The sequence below is a fragment of the Camelus ferus genome, chromosome 2 (assembly GCF_009834535.1).
Source record: "Camelus ferus isolate YT-003-E chromosome 2, BCGSAC_Cfer_1.0, whole genome shotgun sequence".
Lineage (NCBI taxonomy): Eukaryota > Metazoa > Chordata > Mammalia > Artiodactyla > Camelidae > Camelus > Camelus ferus.
The window spans coordinates 103,354,641-103,381,197 of record NC_045697.1 but is presented as its reverse complement, the minus strand read 5'-3'; the positions used below and the strand labels follow the sequence as shown (position 1 = coordinate 103,381,197).

General features: G+C 43.3%; 1 protein-coding gene across 10 annotated transcripts in view; it reads left to right on the top strand.

Annotated features, from left to right (window-relative positions):
- Positions 1-4,827: 4,827 nt before the first annotated feature.
- ZNF827 (zinc finger protein 827) overlaps positions 4,828-26,557 on the top strand; it is a 170,262-nt gene continuing 148,532 nt past the window's right edge. For 9 of the 10 annotated variants that reach the window (XM_032464360.1, XM_032464404.1, XM_006187222.3 and 6 more), the window contains exon 1: positions 4,828-5,400. In XM_032464360.1, the coding sequence (XP_032320251.1) occupies positions 5,358-5,400 (43 nt within the window). In that variant the 5' untranslated portion in view covers positions 4,828-5,357. The remainder of the gene's footprint in view (positions 5,401-26,557) is intronic. The other variant, XM_032464355.1, reaches the window with a different exon arrangement.

Below are 26,557 nucleotides of genomic sequence, written 5' to 3'. Positions count from 1 at the left end.
GGAAGAGGAAGGGCCAATTCACTCTGCGTGAACTGAGACCTCCGTCTTCTCCTGCCCTTGGTCACTGTAGCTCCTGGCTCTTGGGCTTTCAGACCCAGACCAGGGTGTACACAATTGGCCCCCCAGTTCTCAGGCCTTTTGACTTGGACTAAATTATACTACTGACATTCCTAGTTCTCTGTCTTGCAGATGGCAGGTCATGGGGCTTCTGGGTCTCCATAATCTCATGAATCAATCCCTATAATAAATAATTCAATAAGCAAGTAAGTAAATGAATGAATGAATGCGTGAATAATATTTATTTCTCTGGAGAACCCTGACTGACACATCCTCTCAACATCTCATAAGGAATTTCACCAGGGAAGCCAGTCTTGGGACACACAAAACCAACTCTCAATTCCTGGAGATTAGTGGGCTTCATTTTTTGAGAAGTGTTAACGTATTTACAGTTGGATTTCAAGACTAGTAAAATGCTCATAAAAGTTCTTTTTTCTCTTTAACTGCATCTCAATTAATTTTTAGAGCAGCAGTTCTCAAACTTTTTGGAAATCAAGACTCATTTATACTTTTAAAAGTGGTTGAGGACCCCAAAGAACTTTTGATTGTGTGGGTTATGTCTTGCCATTGACTGTATTACACATTAAAACTGCGGCATTTCTAATAAAACATTTATTTATTTATTTATTCATATATAAATAGCAATAATACATGCAATGGCAAGTTAACACATTCTTAAGAAAAATGTATTTTTCAAAACCAAAGATTTAGCGAAAAAAGTGGCATTGGTTTACATTGCTGCAAATGGCATTGGTTTACATTTCTGCAAATCTCTGTAATGCCTGGCTTACTAAGAGACAAGCTGGAGTCTCATATCTGCTTTCTGCTTTCAATTTGTTGTGATATGTTGCTTTGGTTAAAGACATACATGGAGAAAAGCAAACCTCACACCACCATGTAGTTGCAGGAAGGGAGGAATATTTTAATATCCCTTTTCAGATAATTGTGGATATTCTTCTTTGACACACCACCAAAACTTGATGACTGGTAGTTTCTTAAAAGTTACTGACAGTGTGGAATTTGAAAACCACGTCAATGACCTTTTTATACTCTTACATTAAAAGCCATTGGCTTATCTTGTACTTTAAATAGATCTTTACTACAGCATGATTTTGTAACATCATGTATTGGTCATTTGAAAAATACTGAGTTGTACATTTCTTCCAAAACGTTGGCACAATATCAAAAAGTCACATTCAGTAACATCACTATTGATCTCATCAGAAAAGTCTGTAAGAATCAGGAAGCTGTTAAACCCAAAGTGATGGATATAAGTTATCGAAAATTCTAATTTTCACTTCTAACTACAAATATTATCATTGCCTAAAAAAATACCACAAATACTTTTCTTTGAAGCTAAGGGCTCACTTCATTCATTTTTTGAGAAATATCCAAGTCTGAATAATCACAATTTGTCTGTCAGTCATACTTTCAAGTACAAATAATATTCCACTAAAAAGGTATCTATATCCAGCGATCTCACAAGTGATTTTCCTTGAGAAAACGGATGTACTTTGGAATGCAGTATTTTTTTATGTACCTAACATTTTGTCACAAAGAATACTTAAAAGTCTTGTACTCACAGGTAGAGTTTTAGTAACATTAATAATTTTTACTTCTCCATCAAGGACATTCTTAAATGAACCTTCCTTTTTTCTCTAAGGGGGTAAGTGGTGAAAAGAACGACCACTAATACATTTTTGGTGTCCCTGTCTTGATTTGAGCTGCGAAGGTGCCAGCATTTTCTTTCCACTGCTTTCGATCATCATGGCAAATGTTAACACAGATAAAACAGCAAATAACATTTTGAAAATCATTTCGACCTCAACAGCCCCTCTAGATTTCACTCGATTCCAGGGGCTACACCCCGTTACCACCCTTAGCAGCACTGGGGAAAGGATAGAATTCCTCCCGTGAGAGTGAGCGTTTATGAAACCTCTTCTTAGAATATACAATTCTGAGAAAATCTGTTTTTTATTTTATTTTATTTTATTTTATTTATTGGTGGGAGGGAGGTAATTAGGTTTGTTTGTTTGTTTATTTATTTATTTATTTTTAGAGTAGGTACTGGGGCTAGAACCCAGGACTTTGTGCATGCTAAGTATGCACCCTAACACTTGAGCTATACCCTTCCCAGAGAAAATCTATTTTAATCTCACATTTGAGAGGTGATGGAGATGAGGGTGGAGAAAGTACTATAATTATTAAGATAAAATATGCTTTCAAAAGCTTGGGCCAAGGAGTTGAACCGAAGAGAATATTCCACTATGATGACTATAGTCAACAGTAATCCAAGTTCCTGGATATGGGCATCCCAAAGGCACACCATCCCCAGATTATTTATCCACTCGGTATGAAATCCATTGTAACCTTCAGCTCTTTATCTATCTAATATTTTAGGCTAGTCTAACATTAAAATTAGTTTGTGCTCCTTAACCATAGGGCACAAGAGGGTAAGAGGCCAGTGCCCTTGATGAGCACTTTGTAGCAGAGAGAGATACCCAGCTGAGATTTCAACAGAAGTTGTTCTGTCCTTAGTTCCATTTTCTATTGTTGTGTACTACTTCAAATAATTTTTGGAAAGAGGTAGAGGTATGAATAAATTCAATTTAAAAATGTTTTTGGCTGTTGATAGAAGACGTACATAATTAAAAGTTCACAGCATTTGCCTGCGTGCTTCTAAAAGGTCGCAGGAAATGCACTCTACTTTGAGGAAAGGCCCAAAGTGTGTTTTCAATTACAGTGTACTAAGCATTGGAAAGCGGCAGCAATTCAGGAAAAGGTGGTGGTGTGTCTATGCAGAGTAACAGTCCTCCCTATCCCAGCCAGAGGTCCTGAGGGAGCGGCGGTGGAGCGCTAGGACTGTTCTGTTTACCGTGTTAGGATTAAGGATCCGACACACTCAGGGCAATGAGTCTATTTAGAATGATGAACTCTGATTTATCATTCATATACTAATTTCAAGTCCAGCGCTATTGACGACAGTCAAAATCATGGCGGGTTGAGTTTGATCTGAGTTGCAAGAAAGTTCGATTTCAAATCGTTAACTTGGGGAAATTTAACTACCAGTTGACTTAAGCCAATATTCAAGGAAGAGTTGGTTTAAGCATGATGCTCTATTTCAAGCTTGACTGCTCTCTGTTTGGTTTTAGATTGAATTCAAGCAGGTGTTTCAGAACCTGGTTCAGATTGCATTACTTGCCACTGGGAAGCTAGATCTTTCTGGGGAGTTAGCAGCAACGGTTTCATCCTGAGACTGCATTATCAATGAAAAAGATCTTTGGGGAGACACACAGCACTCTTTAAGCTTCTCTAATAAAAGTGTGCCATATGAAAGCTTATTGTTATTTTTGAAAGAGCACATAGAGATTCAACCCCCATGACTGTCTGGAACACCACTCCAGCTGAGAGAAGTAAGTCAGAACTTCAAAGAGGCATTAGCTATCCACGTAAGCGTATGGAGTGTCATTTTAATGTTCTGTATCTTTGGGGTGCCTCCACCTTCTTTGATGAAAAAGTCTATTTTAAAATTTGTAAGAAAATATTTAACATAATAAGGTGATGAGTCAGAGGTTTTAAAAAGCTAAAAAGGGAAGATGTAGTTTAAAAATGCACCTTTTAATTTTTTTAGCTACATCTGACTCATGAGATATAATGTATTCTGCTAAGTTCAAAGTTTTCTCTTACAAAGAGAGTTTTATGAAACAACTCTTCTTCAGACTGTTTTTCCTTCAATTATAGTAGCAGGTTTTGGAGTTTAAATCATTAACAACCTCTGAGTGAACTTTTATCCAAATGACTGCAAGTCATAAAGAGAACAGCCCTCTTTCACCAAGTACCTTTTGTGCTGGAGTGAGACCCGTCCTTTTCTGTTTCTCCCCTTTATGTCTCTCTTTGAAGAAGAATGTGTGATTTGTAAAGTAATGACAGTATGTATCAGTTAATGAAAACTGCATATTGCACTCATAATGCAAACTGGAATTGCTTCAGGGTTAGCTTCACATACCTGCATTATAGCAGGAGAAAAAGAAAATTTCAGAAGTCAAGATTGCTGTGTGCACTGTAGGACTATCATGTAGCAGTTAAAGCAACCATCAGGGGTGACCTAATCTTATTTTTCCCCCTTTGTGAAGGAGCTGTAATTTTCATTTAGGCGGCATTTTCCAGATTTAACTCCTCTGGACACTCCAAAACTGGGCACTTACTCCATCTAGTTATTGATTTCACCATATGTTATCTTTTTATTTTATTTTTTTGGTTATTTTTATTGGACTGTTTTTGGAGAGTGTGTGGAAGACTGTAACCTCCACAGACTTAAGGTGATGGGGTGAGAGAGCACTTCTTTTGGTGACAAAAGACTGAAGATTTTTAAACAGAACAAAACGAAGTTTAATAAACAAAAGAGAGTTAAAAGAAAAGCCGATTTCCTTTTTAAAAATGAGTAAGAATAATGAACTAATCGTTGTTTAAAGAGTGGGGAAAACTTTTTTCCCCCTAGATGTGGCGAATAGCGGGATAAATTCGAAGAACTCCATCCCACCCCCGCACGCGCGCCCCCCATTCTTTCCAGACAGAGCGGTTGCAAATCCCAGGCTGAGTCCGCCCTGGGAGCCTTAGGGCACCTTCCTCTTTGCTGTGTGTGTGTGCGTGTGTGTGTGTGTGTGTGTGTGTGTGTGAGTGTGTGTGTGCGTGCGCGTGTGTGTGTCTAGCTCTCCCTCTTTCCTTCAGTCTGTGCCTCTGTGTGTGTGTGTGTGTGTGACAGAGAGAGAGAGAGCGCGAGAGGAGAGAGAGAGCGAGAAAGAGAGAGAGAGAGAGAGAGAGAGCAAGAGAGCGAGCTGTGAGCTGTGCTGCCGCCGCCGCTGCCCTTTGATCCCGACATTAGTGTTAGGGGCTCGGAGACACAGAGCGCGGCCATAGACACCGCCGCACCGGCACTCATTTATTTATACCTCCCATCACACTCGCGAGCATAGGACACACACACAGACACACACACTCACACCTATTAGATCCGTTTCCATTGAAGAATATTACGCTCGGGGACAAGCCAGGTGCACGACCAAAAATTAAAAAAAAAAAAAAGGGGAAAAAGAAAGGAAAGAAAAGAAGAAAACCCCTCTTCTGGCTCCAGGAAACAAGCTTCAACCCATTGCACACACCGGAGAGAAGGGGTTTCCCCCTGCCCGCCCGCTCGCCCCCCAACTACCTCCCCGCTCCTGCCAGTGTCTGCCTCTCTGCCCCCACGGGGGTTTATTTGATCTCACATTAACCAAGGAGGAGAATGTGAGAAAAGGGGGAAAATGCCCAGGAGGAAGCAGGAGCAGCCCAAGCGCCTTCCCTCACGTAAGTCATCCCTTCTCCACCTCCTCTCGTGCCATTTTCTCGCCCTCCCTCTCCTCTTTCCCCTCCGCAGCCTCCTCCGTTGTTTTCTGCATTAGTTTAGGGTTACAGAGGTGAAACTGACAAAGACACAGCCCGGGTTACTCCTCGTTTAGGTCTATGCTGAGGCAGCCATGTTGGTGATGATCAGCCCCGTGCCCTTTCTATTCTCTCTCTCTTTTTCTTTCTTTCTCTCACCCCCCCTCTTTTTTTCCTTGAGATCGGGCTTTTTTCCCTTTCCCTCCCCCTCCTCACTCCGGGTTGCTGGGGGGAGGGGGCAAGAGAAGGGAGGAGGGGAGTAGTGTGGATGCCGGTTTTTTTTTTTTAAATCGGGGGTGGAGGGGAGGTGGGAGAGGTTGGAATCTTTAAAAAAAAATTCCTTGCGGATCACAGTGCCTGAGGGTGCGGGGGTCGGGGCGCGCAGGGGGCTGGGGGCCGTGACATGGCGTTTGGGGGTGTCGGGGCGAGGGCGCGCGGCCGCCTGCCGGGTACAGGATCCAGGGAGAGGTCCGTCTACGGCTAAAGGTTGCGCCGGGGTTGGTCGGCCCCGGAGCCGGCGGCGGCAGCGGCGGCGGCAGGAGCAGGAGGAGGCGGAGGTGGAGGAGGCGGCGGCGGAGGAGGGGAGTCGGGGGCGGGCGAGGCGGGAGAGGCTGGGAGGGTGTGGGGGCTCCGCACACAAACACATGGGTACACACGCGCCGCCGGGCGGCTGCTCCCGCGGCGCCGGGGCGAGGGGGCGCGCCGGGGCGCGGGGGGCGCGGGGCGGCCGGGCGGGGGGCGAGGCCGGGCAGCGGCGGGCGGATGTGGGGTGCGGGAGCTGCGCCGAGGCGGAGGCAGGAGGCAGGGCGGCTCGCGGCGCGCGAGGTCCCTGCAGAGCCGAGGGGAGGGAGGAGCAGGGCTCCTGGCCGCAATAAAATGCGGGGTCAGTCGGAGCAGACGGAGCCGGGCGAGACTCGGGCTCTCAGACCCCCCTCCCCGGCGAGCCTGAGCAGAGTCCAGGACTAAAGTGCATCACAGCCCTCCCCGGCTGCAGCCACACACACCAACTGGAGACACACACCCTCCGGCACGGCCCGGTCCCCTTCCCCTCCTCCACCCGCGCCCCCGGTCCCTCTCCGCCCTCCCTCCGGCTTTTCTTTGCGAGACTCTTAACTTTTCCCCCACTCCCTCTCCAGCTCTCCCCCCCCCCCCCCAATCTTTCTCCGCTTTGAGTGTTCCGAGATGCTGCTAAAGCTAAAAGTGAAGGAGAAAGGAAGCAACTAAAAATATCCCCCGGGGCCGCCCGGCTCCTTGAATGCAGGGAGGAGGGGGCAGGGGAGAAGGCATGGGGCGGGGTGACGGGGAGGAGGGGACGCCGGAGGCGCCGGAGGGAGGGGTCGGGGGAGACGGAGGGTCAATTTCTCTTCTCTCCCCCCGCACTGCTCCCCTCTCCCGGCGGTTTGGCGCTGCTGCTCGGAGCCCGATCCTGCAAAACCCGGGCTGGGGGCGGGAGCGGAGCCGGAGCGCCCGCCCGCCCGGGTGTCAGGCCGACGTGGTCGGTCACCTGAAGTTCACGGAGGGTGGGGGAAGGGTTAAGGTTATGGTGTCTCGGGCTCGGGTTGTGTGTGAGCGTGTGCGTTTCCGCTGCAGACAGGCAGCGCGATCGATCTCCCCCTCGCGAAATCTCCGCCGCGGTGCCGGCCCGGGGGACGGGCAGGGGGCGCGGGTGGCTCGGGCCGGGCGCCCCCGCGCCTCCGTGTCACCCGGGCCGCGGCCGAAGTGGTGAGCAAGGGCACTTGCAGGCAGCCAGCTCCGCAAACATTCCTCTTTCTTTCCCCTTCCCGGTACGCAGGAGTCGACGCACAGGGCTTGGGTTGTGCTTTTTTTCCCCTTCCTTTAAAAAAAAAATGCCCCTGTGCAGTCCTTTCTTCGCCTGCCCGCTAGAGGTTCTGAGGATAATATCACATATGTAATATATATGCACAGAAAAGCATTCGCAGGCGGCTGCGTGTGTAGGGAAATTTTGTGCGAGGAAAAAGAAGGCGGCGGAGTCGGGGAGGGCGAGTTGGGAGGCTCCGCGCTGCGATTCACAGAAAACTCGCAGCAGTTGGTGGAAGTGTTTCGTGCACATGGCCGGCCCGCCGCAGTTCCCAGCTCTTTTCGGGGGCGTGTGGGGGCAGGGAGGGGAGGCAGGGATCCTGGGGGGGGTGTCGGGGGAGGCTTGCCCTGCTCGGACAAAATGGGCTTCAGTGTTCTCTGCGAACTTGCCCTTAGATGGCAACTTTGGGAGCTGATGAGCTTGTGTGCGAAAACCAGGGCGGTGAGGTTATTTGGTCATTTTGCTTTCTTCTCTTTGAAAAAATAAAAAAAAAAAAAAAAAGAAGGAAAATGTTGGCGGGGTTAGAGGGAGGGTAGGAGGAGAGAAGGGATTTGTATCTGTTCGGTTGTGACGGAGATGGAACGCCTTCCCTCCCGTGGTGTGTAGTGGAGTCGGGCAGCTGCAGCCTGCCCTGCTGGTGACCTTGACCCTGACCTCGTGCGACTACCCTCTCCGTCTGAGAGGAAATTCAGGCTCCATTTTAGCTCGTGTGTTCGGTGGGCCTCTCCAGCGCGCAGGGCCTGGCGATTAAGTTGTATTTTCAAAGTGGGCTCTCCCACCCTGTTCTCTAATTGAATACTGTTACCCACTCGGTTAAAAAAAAAATCGACTTCTCCTCCAGTCACATAAAACCACTTTTACTGAAGTAAGAAGCAATTACCTTTTGGAAACCCCGTAAAAGTCCCTCCAGTTTTAAAAGGCAAGCCCATTTGAGAAGCTTTTCTCCACTTACCTTTGCTTTGAATGGATTTTTGTGGATGTGTGCTGCCTGTTTTAAGCATGGTTTACAGATGTTTTGTAAGCAGTTTGCATTTGAGCTGAGAGCAGTTTCTGGGTAAATGGTGTGTTTTGCAATTCAGACACAGTAACCCAAGTCTTGCTAAGTGCTGAGTGAGTCTTAAGGAACTTGCAGTGGTGTGGATTTCGGTAAAATTAGTGTTAATTTATATTTAGTGTAGAATATAATTGTAGTCCCTCAGTTCTAGTTTTAATGCTAAGTTCTTTATTTCTTTGTTTATGCATGGTGCCAGGATTTTCTTTTTCCCCTGGAGAACCGTTTTGTATGAGTGAAAATATAGTGAGTTGGGGATTAAGATTGCCCTAATAGAAGTCATCCCGAGTTTTTAAGAAGTTATATAGGGGCAGCTTGAAATTTCACAGTTAAAGGAAGGAGTGATGTGTGTGGCTTTTGGGGTGGGAAGGGTCAGAGGGGATATGAGATGAGGAGGATTGTTTTTGAAACCAAGGGGCATTCTGAATAGATGATAACAAGTGGTCGAGAGCCACTTTTGATATGATGCTCAAAAAATTTAGAGAACCTGTAAACACACATTTAAGAAGTTCCAATTAGAATACAAGAAAAAAAAACTTGTAAAACTGAATCATCAAGAAATTTGGAATGTTTTCCACTTTGTCTTAAGGCCCCCCCCTTGCCTCTGTGCCTGCCCTCCACATAAACCATTGCTACTAATAAAGTCTTACTGTGTGTTATAAAATATGATACTAGCCAGCCGCAGTGTGGCTCTGCGAAGCCCACAGTTCCCCCACTCTATAGCGCAGACACCAGGGAACCTGCAAGTTCTGCCCTGGAGTAGATTAGTCCTGGAAATCCAGACTACCACTGAGTATTATCTGATACCAAGTCTGGGGTGAGCCTCAGCCCCTGGCACGGAGTCCCAGCAATTCCCCAGGCTGGGCTTCGGCCTGCTAAGGTTTCCTAGCTCCTTCTGTTCAACCAGACACCCTTGGGACTGTTCGGAACCGAATTAGCTTTGGGGATGGGCGAGCCTTTAACCTGACGCTACTAACCTAAGCGTTAGATTTCTGATTTAAAATTCTCCACAGTCATTTCCTCCTGGGCCTCTGAAGTAACTGTATGTGTGTGTTTGTTTTTGTTATATAGGCCTCATACATATGCAGAAAAACAAATGGCCTGTCCCTATAGAGTTGAATGGTGACCCTACTGACTGCCAATCAAAAAGGCATGCTGCACTAGCTTTTGGAGGTGACCCCCAACCAAGGGCATTAAACTGTTTTTGAGAAGTGGTTTTAAACACTATTATTCAAAATAAAGCCTTTATTTCTTGGCCTAGAGCAGTAATGATCATTTGGGGGTTTTAATCTGATTCTGTTGCCATTGATGTTTCTTCTACAAAAGTTCTTTCCGTGAACAAGGTCCAATACCATGTTCAGAAAACGTCCTAGAGGTCCTTTGAGCTATACCGTGTGCTTATCTTTAGCAGAATCCTAACTGCGTAGTTTAAAAATGTTGGTCAGTCTAAGCAAGAGGAAGAGAGGGAAACTGATACTGTGACTGTTTGCCAGGCCTGGGGCCCAGGCTTTTAGGAACATCACTGCATTTGGGATCACAAACTGGAGCGGGAGAGGGAGGTGTTTGTTGCATCTGTAAATCCTTTTACCGTTGGTTCCCTCAGCACTTTGAAGATTTCATCTTTAGCTTCCACTTACCCCTAAAGGTGGATGAGTTTAGCTCCTGTTCTGTTTATCATTGGAAAGCTGCCTGATGATATACCCCAGAGGGAGCACAAAAGAAAAGTTCATAAAACTGTTGTTTTGTTATTCTAGCATCTTCACTGTTGACTCAGTTGTGGGTCGAGCCCGAAACAAGTTATTGTCTCCTTCATGAAAAAAACTTTAAAAATTCTCTCTTGCTTTCTAGTCAAATTGGGAAGCAGAATGACTGAAAAGCAGCAGAATCCCTTATTTTTATATTTTCACAAGTCTTTATAGGTCTATTGAAAGTTAAAGGATAGAAGATCGAACTTTTCCCTTTACTTTTATTAATTTTTTTCAGTGACCAGGTCATACCTCCTGACTATGACAGGAACCACGGAGAAATTTTTTCGAGACTGAAATAGTAAAGTATTTCACTGCTGATGAATCTGAGGTACCACAAGGCAGGCTTGGTGGATGCTGGGCAAAAATGCCTATCTGTTTTCCCAAGAGACCTCCATATATTCCTAAACACATTCAGTAGGGTACACTGAGCTTTGCTATTAAAGAAGATGACTCAAAATCGCACTCCTTTCAATGCTTCAGGATAGTTTTGAACAAAAAACATTGATTTTAAATTTGTCTACATGTTACCATCTTGCTCTGGGAATGACACAGCTGGTGCAAGTTGACAGGTCTCCTGCACAAAGTGTTAATAAGTCACGTTGGAAAAGTATAAATTGGACAGCTTTTGGCCAGTGATAGAGCTTGCTGTGCATTTGAGTTATTAGAGTCTTTGAATGGCTTCTGTTAGAAGAGTTCCTAGGGAGATGTGGAAAATCTTTATCTCGTGAGGCTTATAAAATTAGATGGACAGAGGTGGTGGAAACATCCAAGGGTTCCTGTTGTGTTGGTGGAGTAACCAGGCAGGCTTCTCCTGCGGGCAAAAGTTGGTTTAAAATACAAGGAATCCTATGAATGTCAAGATGTTCTTACACGAGAGACCGGATTCGAAATGTGCAGTACCTGGTGGGGTCAGTAAACCAGTTTATTTAGTAATCCCAGTATTTTGGGTTCAGATCGTGTTGGAATGATATAGTTTCTCAAAAGAGAAAAACTTATCCAGGATCACTCACCCTGGTCACATCGTGCAAGGTGATGTCTTTGGATTCAAAGGTGACAAGGTACATAGGGAGTGATGGGGGAACTGAAATTGGCATGGTGTACAAAGTTCCCTTGGTTTCTGATTGGTCAGTAATGCTCTCTGTGGAAGCTGAGGGCAGGATATTGCTGAGAGGAGGTTAATACACCCTTTCACCTTCCTTTTTTTGAAAGTTGCCTCTTCCCTCCTCCACTCTTCCTTTTGAAATATCTGCCAGAGTGTTAGGGTAGCAGGACGGAAGAACACAGACAACAGGCTGGAGCTGATCTCTCCATTCTGAGTGATGTCTTCGTTATTTTCTGTACTTTGATCAGACTGATCACAGAACAGGATGAGAGTGTGACCTACAAAATAGGACTTTGGGGGGCGTTCGAGGCTTTCTAGCAGAAGGTTTTACAAGACCGTGAGCTTTGAGTTTCCTCTTACCTGAAAGAAATCCAGACCAGGCCTAGTGATGGAAGAACATGTGGTTTTTTGTTTGTTTGTTTTTGGGTTTTTTTAATCAGATTTCGTTACTATTTTGTCCTAGTAATGGCAGTCTAGAATCACATTTTAGAGATACAGGTTGTAAATGAAGCAGCTGTGTCCTCTTTCTGATGGGCTCTTTTCTATTTCATATTTACTAGGTGTCGCTCAGTAATTCATACCATCGAGGGCCACGTGTACAAAATACTTTATGGTTCGTGATCACTGAAATGTCTTTTGTCATATTTTTATAAGAAACGAATGTGCAAAGCGCAGACCTTAGACTTAGCTAAGAGGCTTGATGGGCTGAAGTTTCTAGCCACTTTCTCCCTTCTGTTTAGGAGCAAGTTTTGAATTTCTGTCCTCTGTCTGTAACTTACATTTTTATGATATTAGAGAATAATGTATGACTAGGTGCTGAAGCCGGGGCCTCTCAGGTGACTCTTACCATTCCCCAAGGACCCACCTTGGGATAGAATTGCTGTAGTTACAAGGTAGTTTCATAAATTAAAATCAGACTGTGGCTTGATACTAATCTTCAGCTGCATGGGTGCACATTGCTGTTTATTTTATAAAAGTCAGCTTCCCTGCCTGTACACGCTTACACACACACACACACACACACACACACAGAGGCTGCACTGTAGCTAATTTTATAAAATGTACAGTGATACACGCCCACAGTCTGAAATCAGCCTGTGGCCTTTAGCAACTCTGCTTTTCACAGACTGACCCAGGGTTATATCAAATGCAGCAGATTCTGTGCGCCTAAAAAGGATATTGTTTCCAGCCATCCATTCCCTTCTGATTAAAAAACAAAGCTCCACTGCTGAAGTTCTTAAATGACTAAGGCTTAGGTACTCTGCTTCTGTTTTTCCAAAAGTCCAAATTCAGCCAAGTGCGGTCTACCAGCAAGGAAGAAATGCATGGACTGTCTCTGAGGCTTGGGCCTGCAAAAGCAGACTCAAATAATCCTTGTCTCTCCTTCTCTCTCTCCATCTTTCTTGTAATTTCTACATGGGACAGAAAAGTGGTTAGGCCCCATTAGAAGTGAGGTGTGAAGGAAAAAAGAGGGAAGAGAGAGATGTGGATCTCGGGGTGACTTGTTTCGAGTGCTCCAAAGAGGCTGGCCTTCAGAGGGGCCTGGAGCTGGTGAGGGAGAAGATGGTCTTTTACATGACTGATGAGCAACACCCTGCTTATCTGCGCCTTTGAAACAAGCTACTGGACTTGTGGAAGGTGATAGATTTTCCTGAAGTTCCATAGTGCCAGTGTCTTAGGATGCCTGGTGGTGTATTTTTAAAAGCTTTTGCTGTTGTCTGGTAACGAGAGGGAGAAAATACCGTGTGATTTTTGCCCTCTTTTCCCTCCGTCTGTTGGATATGGTATGACTTAAGTAAAAACAGAGACTGCACACGCCTTTTAAGTTCACAGAGAAGTGGTCAAGTGTACAGGCCATGGCGCCAGGCTGTTTAGATCCAAGCTCTGCCGCTAACTAGCTGTGTGACCTTGGGCAAGTTACTTAACTTCTCTGTCCCCTAGTTTCTTCATCTTTCAATAGTGATAATAGTTCCTATATCTTAGGCTTATTGTAGGGATTCATTGAGTAAATGTGTAATAATCAATATTATTACACACCCCAGACCATGTCTAATTAGTGGCTGCTTTGCAGAAGGGGCTCAGGAAGGCTTAGCTATTATTAAGTATGTGAAATAAGTTCCCATTTGCTGAGTTTGTGATTAGACTACAGGCATTTCTGACTTAGAACTTTTTGGTGAGGCCTGTGCTTTTTTTTATTATTTTCAATTTTTTTCCATAGGTCTCATTGAGTAATAATATGATATGGTAAAATTCTTTTATAAGGCTGTGTAATAGGGCTTGGCAAGTACTTGTTTCATAGGCCAACAATATTACTTAGAGTTTACTAGAGGAACAAGTTCCTCTGTGTGTATGATTTGACCTGAATTATATCTAAATTGTATGACTGAGTTTTAGTGTAAAGTGAGGATAGTAAATCCACATTCACAGACTCACAGTGAGATTTTCAAAGGAGAAAATAGGTGTTTAATGAAAGTTTATGTATTTATTTATTTACCAGTCAGTCCACTGATTAAAGTTACCTGGGGGGAAATTTCTGCTGGGTTTTCCATGTGTTAAATAGGTAATAGCTCACGTTTTGCACGGAAAGGAGCCGGTCTGCTGTTTCTAATTGCAGAGAACCAACGCAAGAGAACACATTAAATGAATTTGAAAAGAAAGATGGATGTGTGTGTGTGTGTGGGGGGGGTGTTGTGTGTGTGTTATAGATCATATCAGAGGTCCCAAGCTAGTGGCCTACTGGTATGTTTTGCCTCATACAGTCTGTTTAAACACTCGAGACAGCATTTGCAAATGGGCAGTTTCACATAAAAATCCAGATTTCCAGCTTCTTTTGAAAACTTGGACGAGCCAGCAGCACCCGGCCACCTCCCCACATGGCAGCAATCTGCTGCAGTCGGTGGCGGCAGTCCCCTTCCCCTGCATGTGCTCGCCAGTCTGTCACAGTTCCTACCACTGGGCTGCCTTGTCCCCGTCTGCACGGACACCTGCGCGCCTCCCTCAAGCGGCTTATCTCCCGGCCCCTGCAGGCGTTTGGGTTAGAAACTGTTCCACATTCCCCAACATTCTGGGATCTTCTAATTCGTCTCCGAGGCGAAGGTACTGCCAGCCACATTCTATGGCAATGTCAGGGAGCAGTCTAGGTAGGGTAGGGATTAAGATCGTGGCACCAGACACCTGAGTTCCATCCTGGCTGCTGCACATTTTAGCTGTGACCTTGACAAGTGACATGACTGCAGTTTGCCACTTGTTTTCTCATCTGTAGGTTGGGAGAGCATTGTAAGTTCTATGGGAAATAAGTGAGTTCATACGGGTAGATACTTAGATACATATCTGGCACATAGTATGTGTACAATAAATGGCGGCCACATGAATAGACTCGAGGTATGAATTCCTTTCAACTAAGGGTCTCAGTAGGATTGCTTGAACTGTGCTGTAATCAGTCAGTGACAATGATTGCTGCCTGTCAGTTTCTGATCACCATCGGCCAGCCCGGTGGTTCTCCACCTTGGCAGCACATTTTAGCCACCTGGGAGATTTTAAAAGTGCAAACACCCCCTGAGATATAAATTTAATTGGCCCAGAGTGGAGCTTGGGCATGGACATTCTTAAAAAGCCCCTTGGGTGAGGACCCCTGAACTAACCAGAATGCCCACTCTAGGGCTGATGCTATTTCAGCCAGAAATAAAGACATGTAGATTTTGAGTCTGGGCAGCTTACTGATGAGAATCTGTTAGACTCTTAAAACCTTAAAAAAAAATAGCCCATGGACCCGAGTAATTGACTCCAACTCCTCCAGATGGGAAACCATAGGTTCAGAGAACGACCTGTACTAAGCAAGAGATGCTGTCACCTTCTCCCACCATGATCACCAGGGTTTCTCACTAGCTTTGTGACCTTGGGTAAGTCACCTAACCTCTCTGTGCTTACGTAGCGCCATCTTGTAAAATAGATAATGGTGCATTAGCCACACCTTCTACTTATCTAATGGTTGTTGTCCACAAAACATTGTCACTAATATCACCTGCCTGGGAGGCAGGCAGGGAAGGGGCCTTTCTCTCACCGGTCGGACAGAAGCAGGAACTGAGCCACAGAGAGGAAGAAACTAGCTCGAGATCACCAGAGCAAGAGGTATCAAGAGCTGGACCACGTGCGGGTCTCCCGAGGCTCAGAGCTGCTCCGAGGTCTCTGAAGTCTTCATGGGGTCCGAGGACCTGGAGAACACGCCTTCACCACCTGCACCCCGTCTCAGAGTCCCTCCACGACAGGAGAACCCCTCAGGTGCTGATGGAGCATACACCTTGCCCTGTAATTCATGGAGACTTGCGCCACCGATAATATTTCTTTCCTCAAAGATTTATTTTGACCTTAGACTAAGCCGAGGGCAGTCGAATAGAGTCACATGCAGTGATACTTTCTGGAGTCTGAATTACGTGCTCCCTGTGGGGAGCACTGCCTTCCTGTAATGACCTAGAATGCTGAGTTGTTTTCTAACCTGGGCTTGTTTGGCCCTACTTGTTAACCCAACAGTCCTCACTAGAGCAGGAAACACAGCTGTATTTGGGAGGAAACGAAGTGTGGGACACCCTGCGCTTCAGGAAATATTCCTGGAAGCGCTGTATGATTTCTCCCTTCCAGGGGAAAGCAGACCTCGAATAGTCACTTACTGGGTTTTAATCTGACCTTAAGATAGAGGGAAACCAAATTATAGTGAGCTGCTTTCTGACATTTATAGGAAGAGAGGAATTTCATCATCTCAAAGTAGGGTTTGGGTTGGCTAGACTACTAGATCATAGAGGTGCTGCGTAGCAAATACATGTTGATAGATGAGAAAATGTGCACAAAGGAGAAGGAAAAAATACGTGTATTTTAAATATGACTTAAGTGTACTCCATACGGCTGGAACCATGGAAATCACAGATATTCGTTCTGTTTATTGATTTATTTTTAAAAATCTATATGGGCTTTTAATGATAAAAGTAGTGCATGCTTAGTATAAATGATTAAAGCAATTTAGGAATGTTTAAAGTAAAATGTGAAAGTCCCCTCTCTTAGCTCCCGCCCCTAGAGATAACCACTGCCAATCAACAAGCAATATTTCAAATTCAACCATCATTTGAAAAATGGATGCATTTCAGCAGAGTTGGCTGAACTAATGTAAGTACTGAATTCAAGACAAGGGCGGTAACGCTGGCCTTGGGAACTGATAAGATCTCATGTGCGGTAGTGAATCCCAGATTGGGTGCCCCGAGTTAAACGGGGAAATTGATAAACTCCTGACCAGAAGGGAGGCAACCAGAATGTTGTAGGCTCTTGAAATCATCGTGCGAGGGATTCATTATTAAGGCAATTGGGGGTGCTTAATTCCAAGATAAGAGTGAGGGTGGGTCAAAATCATGCATGGTAACAACATCAAGTGTAAGAAGTTCCGTCAAGTGAAAAAGGGAGTAGACTTTCTCTGTATTGTCATTCGTCCTAAATTCTCACCTTGTGTCTGATAACTGATACTTGAATCATCCGTTCATCATTCATTCATTCAAACAGCAGTAACTGGGTGCTTCTGTGCCAGGGATTTGTGATCTGTGGAGCTGAACAGAGTGTGGTCCCTGCTTGCAAAGATCTTAGAGCCAAGCAGGCAGAGAAAGAGATGGAAACGAATAATTAGAATTCGGCTCGAAAAGTATTTTCATAGATTTCTGAAATGCTGAGCTGAAAACAGACAATAGGACCTATAGGGTAGAAGTTAGAGGGAAGATAACTTTGATTTCTTAAGATAAGGGACTGTTGAATAAATAAAACTGCCCAAAAATGAAACAGAAGATCTTGTGTTTACGAAGAAGCTGGTTCAGCCACCTGTCAGGGGTGGTTTTCTAAGGACTGCAAGTATAGAGAGGGTGAGGTGCGGAGGAGAAATGTTGAGCTCTAAGCTTGTTTAATATTTTAAGAAAGAATTCTACCAGGCAAATGCTGCTTTGCTTGGTTTCGATTATAAAATGGGACTCTGCTCCTACAGTGGGGGAAAACATCTTTCAATATACTGAATTGAACGCCTTTTGGGAATAAGGGTACATGCATGTCACGTACACACATAGTATCAACTTAGATCAGTGAGGATTTGATACTCTAAGGATTTGATCACCTGAGAGTTGTAGCCCCTACATAGTGCTTATTCATTAATAAAAAGTTCTGAGATTTGCAGATACTGTTATATATAAAATCAATACATACCAAGTTTCTTTCCTGTAGCACAGGGAGCTATGTTCAATATCCTGTAGTATCTTATATTTTTTTTTATAATGAAAAGAATATGAAAAGGAATATATGTATGTATATGCTTGACTGAAACATTATGCTGTGCACCAGAAATTGACACAACATTGTAAACTGACTATACTTCAATTAAAAAAAAAAAGAAATTTTAAAAAAAGAACAAATTTTGAGCGTTTACCTGGCTCATAAAAGTTGTATAGAATGCAGTCTCTGCTGACAGTCCTTTCAAATGTTGACACAGAACAGTCAGAGGATAATTACAAATCAGTAAGCTAGCAGGTGTGAGACAGTATCATATGAATTAGATACGTAAATGTTTGAGGAAGTAGAGTAAGAGTGATGGGGAAAAAATTCTTGGAGAGGAGTGATACTTAAAGCATCTTCAACAATGTGATGGCTTTAATCTTGAGAGGAGAATTTCTAAGCAAAAGAAGTAGCATTAGCCAAAAGAGGCTGACATAAACCGAAAGTAGGCAGGAGACACTAAGAGAAGGAACTTTGTTGAACTAGGGGGGACATATTGGTGATGTCAGGATAGGAGGTAGGGAAAATATCGTAGGAGCGGGCCCAGGTGATAAGAGATGATGATGGTTAAGTTTAGTGGTTTGGGTACCACAGGAGATCAACTGAAATGTGGTAGTTTTTTCATTGTGATGTAAATAGAGGTGGAGGATAAGGATGGCCTGAAGGAAGAAATGGCCTTGTTAAGGAGGGAGACCTGCCCCAGTGATGGGCTTCTATGGGGCCAGGGCTGCAGACCCTCAGCCAAGGCTTAGCCCCGACCCTCTACTGCCCCTTGCTTACCTCTTTGGTTTCCTTTGGCAAAGAAGCTCTAATGCGGTGCCTGCCTTTGCAGGTCAGTAAGTATGTGATAGTTACAATAATATATCTAACGTGCATATGTATATAATGAAGTATAGTGGTTAAGTGAACATTTGTAAACCTACTGCTCAACCTGACAAATTTCAACACTATCAAACGTCTCCTGTCCTCTTCTCCTGCTACCTGTTCTCATTATCCTAAATTTTCTGTTTATTGCTCCCCCTGCTTTTTTTTAATTGAAGTATTGTTGATTTACAATTTGTGTTAGTTTCCAGTGTACAGCATAGTGATTTGGTTATAGTTTTATATATAGATTCTTTTTCATATTCTCTTTCATTATAGGTTATTACAAGCTATAGAACATAGTTCCCTGTGCTGTACAGTAGGACCTTGTGGTTTATCTCTCTTGTATATAGTAGTTTGTACCTGCTAATCCCAAACTCCTAATTTATCCATCCCCCTACTTTCCCCTTTGGTAACCGTAAGTTTGTTTTCTATGTTTGTGACTCTGTTTCTGTTTTGTAAATAAGTTTATTTGTGTCATTTTTTTAAGATTCCACATATAAGTGATATCATATGATATTTGTCTTTGTCTGACTTAACTTCACTTAGTATGACAATCTCCAGGTCTATCCATGTTGCTGCAAATGGCATTATTTCATTCTTTTTTATGGCTGAGCAATGTTCTATTGTGTATATATGCCACAAGCCCCTTGCTTTTTCTCTGTAGCTTTACAGTATTTGGTTTTGCTTGTCTTTGAAATTTATAAAAATGCAAATGTAAAAATATAAAAATAAAATAACAAATAGCATGCATGCTGCACCTTGGATTTTCATCCAGCTGTTATCTTTGTGAGAGGACTCACGTTGATGCACGTAGCTGTGGTGCATTCATTTTCACTGCTCCCTAGTGTTGTACTGTAGGAACATATCACAGTGAATGTGTGGTTTGTTTCTACTTTTTGCTGTTAGAACAGTGCTGCTGTGAACAAGCAAGTACACATCACTTGGCCTGAGTGAATATTTCTCTAAGACACTGGTTCTCAAATATTTTGATCTCGGGACCTACTAAAAGCTATTGAGGACTCCAGAGAGCTGTTGTATGCATGTATCATATCTATCTTTATATAGCATATTAGAGATTAAAATTGAGAAATTAAATACTTTTATTCTTAAAAATAATGGTTATTACCTATTATGTAATAATTATAAATGGGATATTTTTATGAAAAATGCCTTTTTCCAAAAAATTTAATGAGAAGGGTAATATGATTTCATACTTTTACAAATCTGTTTAATGCCTGACTTAGAAGATGGCTAGGTTCTCCTATCTGCTGCTGCATTCTATCAGTTGCAACATGTTGTTTCGGATGGAATAGATGAAGACAATCTGCCTTCACACTGATAGGTAATAGCCTTTACGGCTATTCTTTGATACTGTGCCAAGGCTCAGAAAGAGGGAGCTTCTTAAAGTTACCTCTTAGCTTAGTTAGTTGTAATGTGGAATCTGAAAGCATTTCAATGAACTTTTTGTATTCTGTTACTTTAAAATCTACTAGTCTGTATTGCACGTTTTTGGGGTGAGGGAGAGGCAATTAGGTTTGTTTGTTTGCTTGTTTATTTAATAGAGGTAAGAGGGATTGAACCCAGGACCTTGTACATGCTAAGCACACACTCTACCACTGAGCTATGTGCCCCCGCAACCCCACATTGCACTTTGAATGGATCATCCTGTATGTACCATCACACCTGGGTCATTTGGAAGATGTTGGCTCACTGAGTTATGTAGATCTACCACATGTTGATACATTTCATTATACAACAGAACAAATTTATTTTATTTTATTTTATTTTAATTTATTTCTTTTTTCTTTTTTTTTTTTTACCCAGACTTAATGTACGTTTATTCTTTTTTTTTTTTTCCCCTGGGTGGGGAGGTAGTTAGGTTCATTAATTTATTTATTTTTAGAGGAGACACTGAGGATTGAACCCAGGACCTTGTGCTTGCTAGGCATGCACTCTACCACTTGAGCTATATCCTCTCCCCCAAGAAGAAATTTATTAATGTCAACAAGGATCTATTTGAAAAGTCTGTATTGGGAAGCTGTCAAGTTCACAGAGCAGGATATACAGGTTTTCCAAAATTTTAAGCCTTGCTTGAAAGCTTGAGTTTTATCTTTGGCTACAAACATGGTCGATTTTTCCTTAAAGCATCAACTTTACTTCTTTCTTTCTCCGAGAATGACTCTGCCAAGTACTCAAATTTGAATGACCATAGTCTGTCAGTTATTATTTTAATGAAAAGTGATGGTTCATGAAAAAAGTGGCTAGTTCAGCTCCCAGCTCAATCACACATGTCCTTTCCCTTGAGATGGCCATTGTACTGTGGTCATGGCCAAAGTGCTTTTATGCATACATTTCATTATATATAATAGTTTTTAAAAGTTTATTCAAGGGTCAGTTTTTAATAAAAATAATTTTTAGGGCTGCTTCATCAAAGATACTCTTTTTTTTAGCATTTTTGCCATATTTTATTAATTTATTTATTGTTTCATTGAAGTATAGTCGATTTACAGTGCTGTATTTGTTCCTGGTGTACAGCATAGTGATTCAGTTGTACATATATATATTCCTTCTCATATTCTTTTTCATTAAAGGCTATTACAAGGTATTGAATCAGACATTCTTAAGTGGAAACTGGCAGGGTTGCTGTGTGTGTGTGTGTGTGTGCGCACGTGCGTGCGTTTTTACTGTGAGTGTGTGGTGGTAAAGTACGAGGATTACTGGTATGGTTTGGTGCCACTGCCTTAATTCAAGCTAAGGGGCCAGTATTTTACCCGACATTGCTTTGGTGTCATCAGTGCAAATGTCAACAGAGTGAAAAAGGTAAATAACACCTGGGTATTCTTATGAAAGCAGCTTTAATCCCGAGGGTCTCTGAGAGGGTCTCAGAGACCCCTGCAGCTTCACAGACCACGCTTTGAGAAGCGCCTCTCAGGTGTAGGAATGGAAATCCCAGGTCTTGGTGTTTGTGCTTCCTCAGCTTTACTTGATTATGTTACGAGGCAACCCTTTGTGACTATTTGCACTGAAGAACCCCAAAGGCAGGGAACCCCTATCGCACAAGGGTTCTCAGCCTCTATGAGATTTCTTCTAATTATCTTCGAAGTCTTCTATTCTTCCTGCAGATTTGGATATAATACACCTGTTTGTTTTAAAATAAAAGTCATGTTTTAAGTGAACTTAGCAATCCAGTTACTCTTCTTCCCCATAGATACGTACGTAACAACATTGATCTATGAAGATGCACCTTGTTAATCCTGATAACCCCTTTAGAGAAGGTGAACTCCAGTGGGTACCACGGATCTAGTATGATCTTCCATGGAGAGTGCCTAGTTGAGTGTGCAGATTCCTGAGGTTTTCAGGCCCGGGGAGGTAGGAAGGCTTCTGGTCTTCTCGTGTTCCCTTTCTGGGCTACTGTCCATGAACCCACCCAGCCATGACAGCTACCTGGGTGTAATCCTGCCTGCCGCCCTCTTCTCTTCCTCCCACGGCAAACTGACCACCAAGTCTGTTGATTCTACTTCCAAATTATCTCTCGAATTCCTCATGCCCACCCCCTGCCAATGCTTCAGTTGATTCTGCTTTCTCTCATAAGAATTGACTTTTTTTTTTTTGGCCCCAGTCTCACCTCGTCTTTCCCCCTATGTAATCCAGTCGTCACACTGCCACCACTGGAGACTTTCTCATACACTCATGGAATCCAGATAATCCTTATGTAGGATCTTTTAGGCATTCTCTGGAAGGAGAAAGTTTGCTCTTCTTAGCAAAGTATAGAATATGCTTCATCATCTGAGCCCCCTTTCTTCTGCCCTCCTATGTATCCCTTATTTTAATCATACTGAGTGATCTGCTTTGCAGACCACCATACTTATATTTCCATGCCTTAGTGTATTCTTTTCCCTATGGGAAGTCTTCAACTCATCTGATTTGCCTGATAACCTTCTTCTTATCCTTCAACACTCAGTTCTGAGGAGTCTTTCCTGCACCTTGTCCTCTGCTACCATTGTCTTACCTACTGGGCAGAATCAGGCATCCCTTCCCCTGGTTCCCATGGGTCTTTCATAATACCAGTCCTGCTACATTGTAACTGCTTATTCATCTCTGTCCTTGTTGACTGTGAGCTTTCTATGGGCATGGACTATTCCTTACTCATTTTTGTACACTCTTGCATGTAACAATATTCGGTACATAGTACGTGGTCAGTAAATATTGTTGAATAAATGAATGAAAGAGATTAAGAACAGGTCACAGAATCAAAGATGGGAGGTGTTCTATAAACATTGTTGAAGAATGAATGAAATTAAGCATGGGTCACGGAATCAAAGACACAGGAAGTAGTCCATAAGCATCGTTGAATCAGTGAATGAAGAAGCTAAGAATAGGGCGCAGAATCAAAGGACTTTAGAGGTAGAAAGGACTTGGGGGAACATCTCTTGCTGTCTTCTTATCTCAGAAATGAGCAATTGCTTTGCTTGAATTGTTGAACTAGGCTGGGTGGAGGTGATGAACCGGGCCACGGACACTCCCATAGATGTGGCTTAGAGATGACTGCAGAAGGTCACATGCTTCCGGAGGAGACTTGCTGAGAAGAGCAGAGGCCACGGCCGGCACCACAGGGGGATACCACAGTCTGAATGCAAGGGCGCACTTTTGTGGTTGGACATCCGTGGCACATTCCAGACTGTAGAGTCTCCCCTCTGTGACTGGCTGCCGCTCTCTCCCTCTCTGTCCTCAAACTGTGCCAAGACTGTAAGATTTTCCTGATGACTGGGCATATTCTACATCTGGATTCCATGCTCATAACAACCAGAAGTTTCCTGTGTTCTTTGGTTGAGGTGATTATGATATAGAGCTGGGTAGCAACATCAACAAATTTGAGGTAAGCTCTGCTGTTTTAAATACAGTGTTCTCCCAGCTGAGATTTCTAGGTGCCCGGGAGGGAGGGAAACGGGGAAACTATTCACTGCGTGCTAACTCCGTGCCATGTGCTCTACTTACATGGTTCTAATTTACCTTGACGAGAGCCCTGTGAAATTGCAGGTATCAGTATTCTGTCTATAAATGAGACAATCACCTGTCGATGGCAGGAGGGTCTAGGAGGCAGCCGAGGGGGATTTGAGTGGGATTGTCTGGTGACAAGGCTTGTGCCCTTTTGGTTTTGCTATGCTGCTTGATGTTCTAGAATTTTTTGTTTTTTAATAACTAGGCAGAACCTATTGTGGCCTCACTTTATCCATTTGGTAAATTCTTGAAGTGGCACATATGTCATGTACTTAAAAAGAAGAGAATCTGTAGTTTCTTAGTTTAGTGTTGTCTGTGCTCTGCTGTTTACACAAGCTTTGCCATCTCTGCAGGACCATGGGGTGTGGGAGAGGAAGCACGTGTTATCACCCTGCTTTATAGACTAGGGATCTGAGTCATGAGGGCAGAGGGCCTCACATCTGTCTGTTTCATCTCTGTGGTCCTAACACCCAGTCTGTGCTCTTGGTACTTGGTAGGCTCTCCAGTTTTTGTTAAACAAACATCAGGAGTTACATCCCTGGTAAGCTCCAAATTCAGACTGGAACCAGGTTTCTGAGTCAGAGCTCTGAGCTCTGTCCACTGCTAAAACACCCTGCTTTTCCCAGAGCCCTAAGCAGAGAGATGCAGGAATGAACTCTCATTTGCCTGCATGGGATTTGGGAACCCTCTGATATGGCGAGCTGGTAGATTTCCACACATCTGAATAAGCACAGGTGGCCCCCTTGGAATAAGATCTCTTTCTTGTTTTTGTTTCTCGCCCTTCAGATACATCAGTATAGGATTTTAAATCCTTTCCTGTCTACCTGACACTTCCCAATAAAATGATTGGAAAAGGATTGGCTATCCAATAATGGATTCATGGAGGAAGAGCACCGTGAACATCCCTTAGATCATCTAATACAGTGTTTTTAAAACTAAAGAGGGAAAAAAAATTTCATGGAATGCTTTTTCTTTAAGGAGAGCTCCAGCGTATAGAAAGGATCAGAGCCAGGCTGCAGGTCAAGTGTGTGCTGGGGTGGGAGGTAGCTTTGGGTCCACACGACCACACCTTTCCCTGGGGCCCTAGGGGACTTTAGAGGGTGTGTATAAATTTATAAGCTGCTGATCTATCCTAACCCTTCATTTTACAGATGAAGAAACCAAAGCGCAGAGGCACATAGTGACTCACACAAGTGGCTGGATTAAGACGATGGTGATGAAACTTGTTGCCATCTGTCTGAGTTTCCAATACTGTTTTCAGCACCATTCTGTTTTTATTGTAAAGAAAAATAACCTCTTCTTTCGAGCAAGGGTCAGCAAACTCTGGCCTGTTTTTGTGTAGCCCCTTAAGCTAAGAATGGTTTTCACATTTTTAAAGGGTTGTTTAAAAAAGCAACAGCAACAACAGAAAACAAAGAATATGGGACAGAGACCGTCTGTGCACCACAAAGCCTAAAATATTTACTGTCTGGCCGTTCACAGAATAAGACTGCCGACCGTGCTTTACAGGATTCGCTGCCGTTGACGTTAGCGTGGAAATACCAAAAGGATCTGGCTTTCTCTAAGTCACTTCAAAACATGTAGATTGAAAACAAAGCCTGAGCAGTTGAGAATATTTATATCAAAAAGCTTTTCAAAGGAAAGCTTTAAATTGCCCTGTACTTTTCCAGCCTCCTTTTTCAAATACCAGTTTTTGGTGGAAGATAAGCTAGTTTACTCAGTTCTTATAATAGTGGGAGAATATTGCAGCTTGTGAGCTGCAGACAGTTCTGAGTTCTATATGATGAAAGGGAAGTGGTGTGCTTATTCAAATACAGAATTTTATAGATCCCCAATTTATTTGACTCCTCCCGCCCAGAAGGTTAAGAACAAGAGGAACTGACATAGGAACAGTGTAAGAAGTTACTCTCGAATAATGTAAGAGGTCACTCCCAGGAAATGGCCGTGGTCTCTTTGGGGCCACCTATATGCATGTCAGAGGGATTTTTTTATTGTTGAGCATTTACTTTGGGGTTGACCCTTCATCTGAATTAGCAGTAGACATAGTCCCTGACCTCATCCTTGCCATGTGATGCATTTCCAGAAGCAATGAGCTTTGTTGGGAAGTGGAATGAGTGTTGTCTCCTCTGGAGTGTTGCTCATGGTGACAGACGACTAGAAAACAGTGCCAGGTTTCTTTCAAGTGAAAGATTTAGCAGTTTTCTTGGTGAAACTGCAAGGGGCATGCCTCCACAAAGTCCAGGAAGAAAGGAAATCACCCCTGAAATTCTTCGAAGAGAATTAGGTGGACAAAACCAGTGGACTCTGAGTTGTTAAGGGGCTGTTAATTTAGCTAAAGGGTATCCTGGCCCTTGGGATTGCCCAAGTTTGTTGGTTGCATATGGGTTTTGTTGTTTTCACTGTCTTCTGGCCTTCTGTCATTGACTTCGTGTGTGTGTGCCAGAAGGTAGGCAGGGAAAAGAAAGGGAGATAACAAATAAGAGTACATTTGACTGCTTGATAGCAGCCCTGGCACAAAGCCTGGGCAGAGTAAAGGTTAAAACGGTTGGCCTAAATCAGTGTTTAAAGTTGACTTTGAGTTAGGGTTGTCCTTGTAATCAGTGTCCTTTGGTGTCATGGATTCTCATGCATAACCCAAAGAAATATGCTCACACAATTCCAGAGCACCAACATCCTTTTGTGAGTGTGTGTATGTGTAGGGGAGGAGGTGGTGGGAGCTGCAGAGAAAGCAGCTTTTGTTTTACATGTATTTAATCACTAAATAAAAAGCAATTTCATCTCCTCTCCTTTGCTAAATCTCTTATCCCCCAAGGCTCTTTTCCTTCTGGATAGACAAATATTTTTAGTAAATAAGGGACTTACTGTGTGAACTTTTCTATTGGCAGGCAGAATGAGAATGATTATGACCGTGGTATGTTTCATTCCAAGGTGTGTGATGTCAACACTTGGTAAATGTGCCCACAAAGAAATGTATCATTTTATGTATAAGCTAAGATTTTACTAAGTAGCCATTTATCTCTCTACCGAGTGCAGTTCTTAGGCTACAGAGTGCGTTATTATGTCGTTATGGCTTTTTGTTGGTGTTGTTAAGTTCTTTTTTGATCTATTAAGAATTTCCTGGTGATTCCAGTAGTTTGGTAATTTATCGTTCATCTTAGAACAGGTATTGGTAATATTGGGATGAAAACATTTATACAAGAGGAAATAAA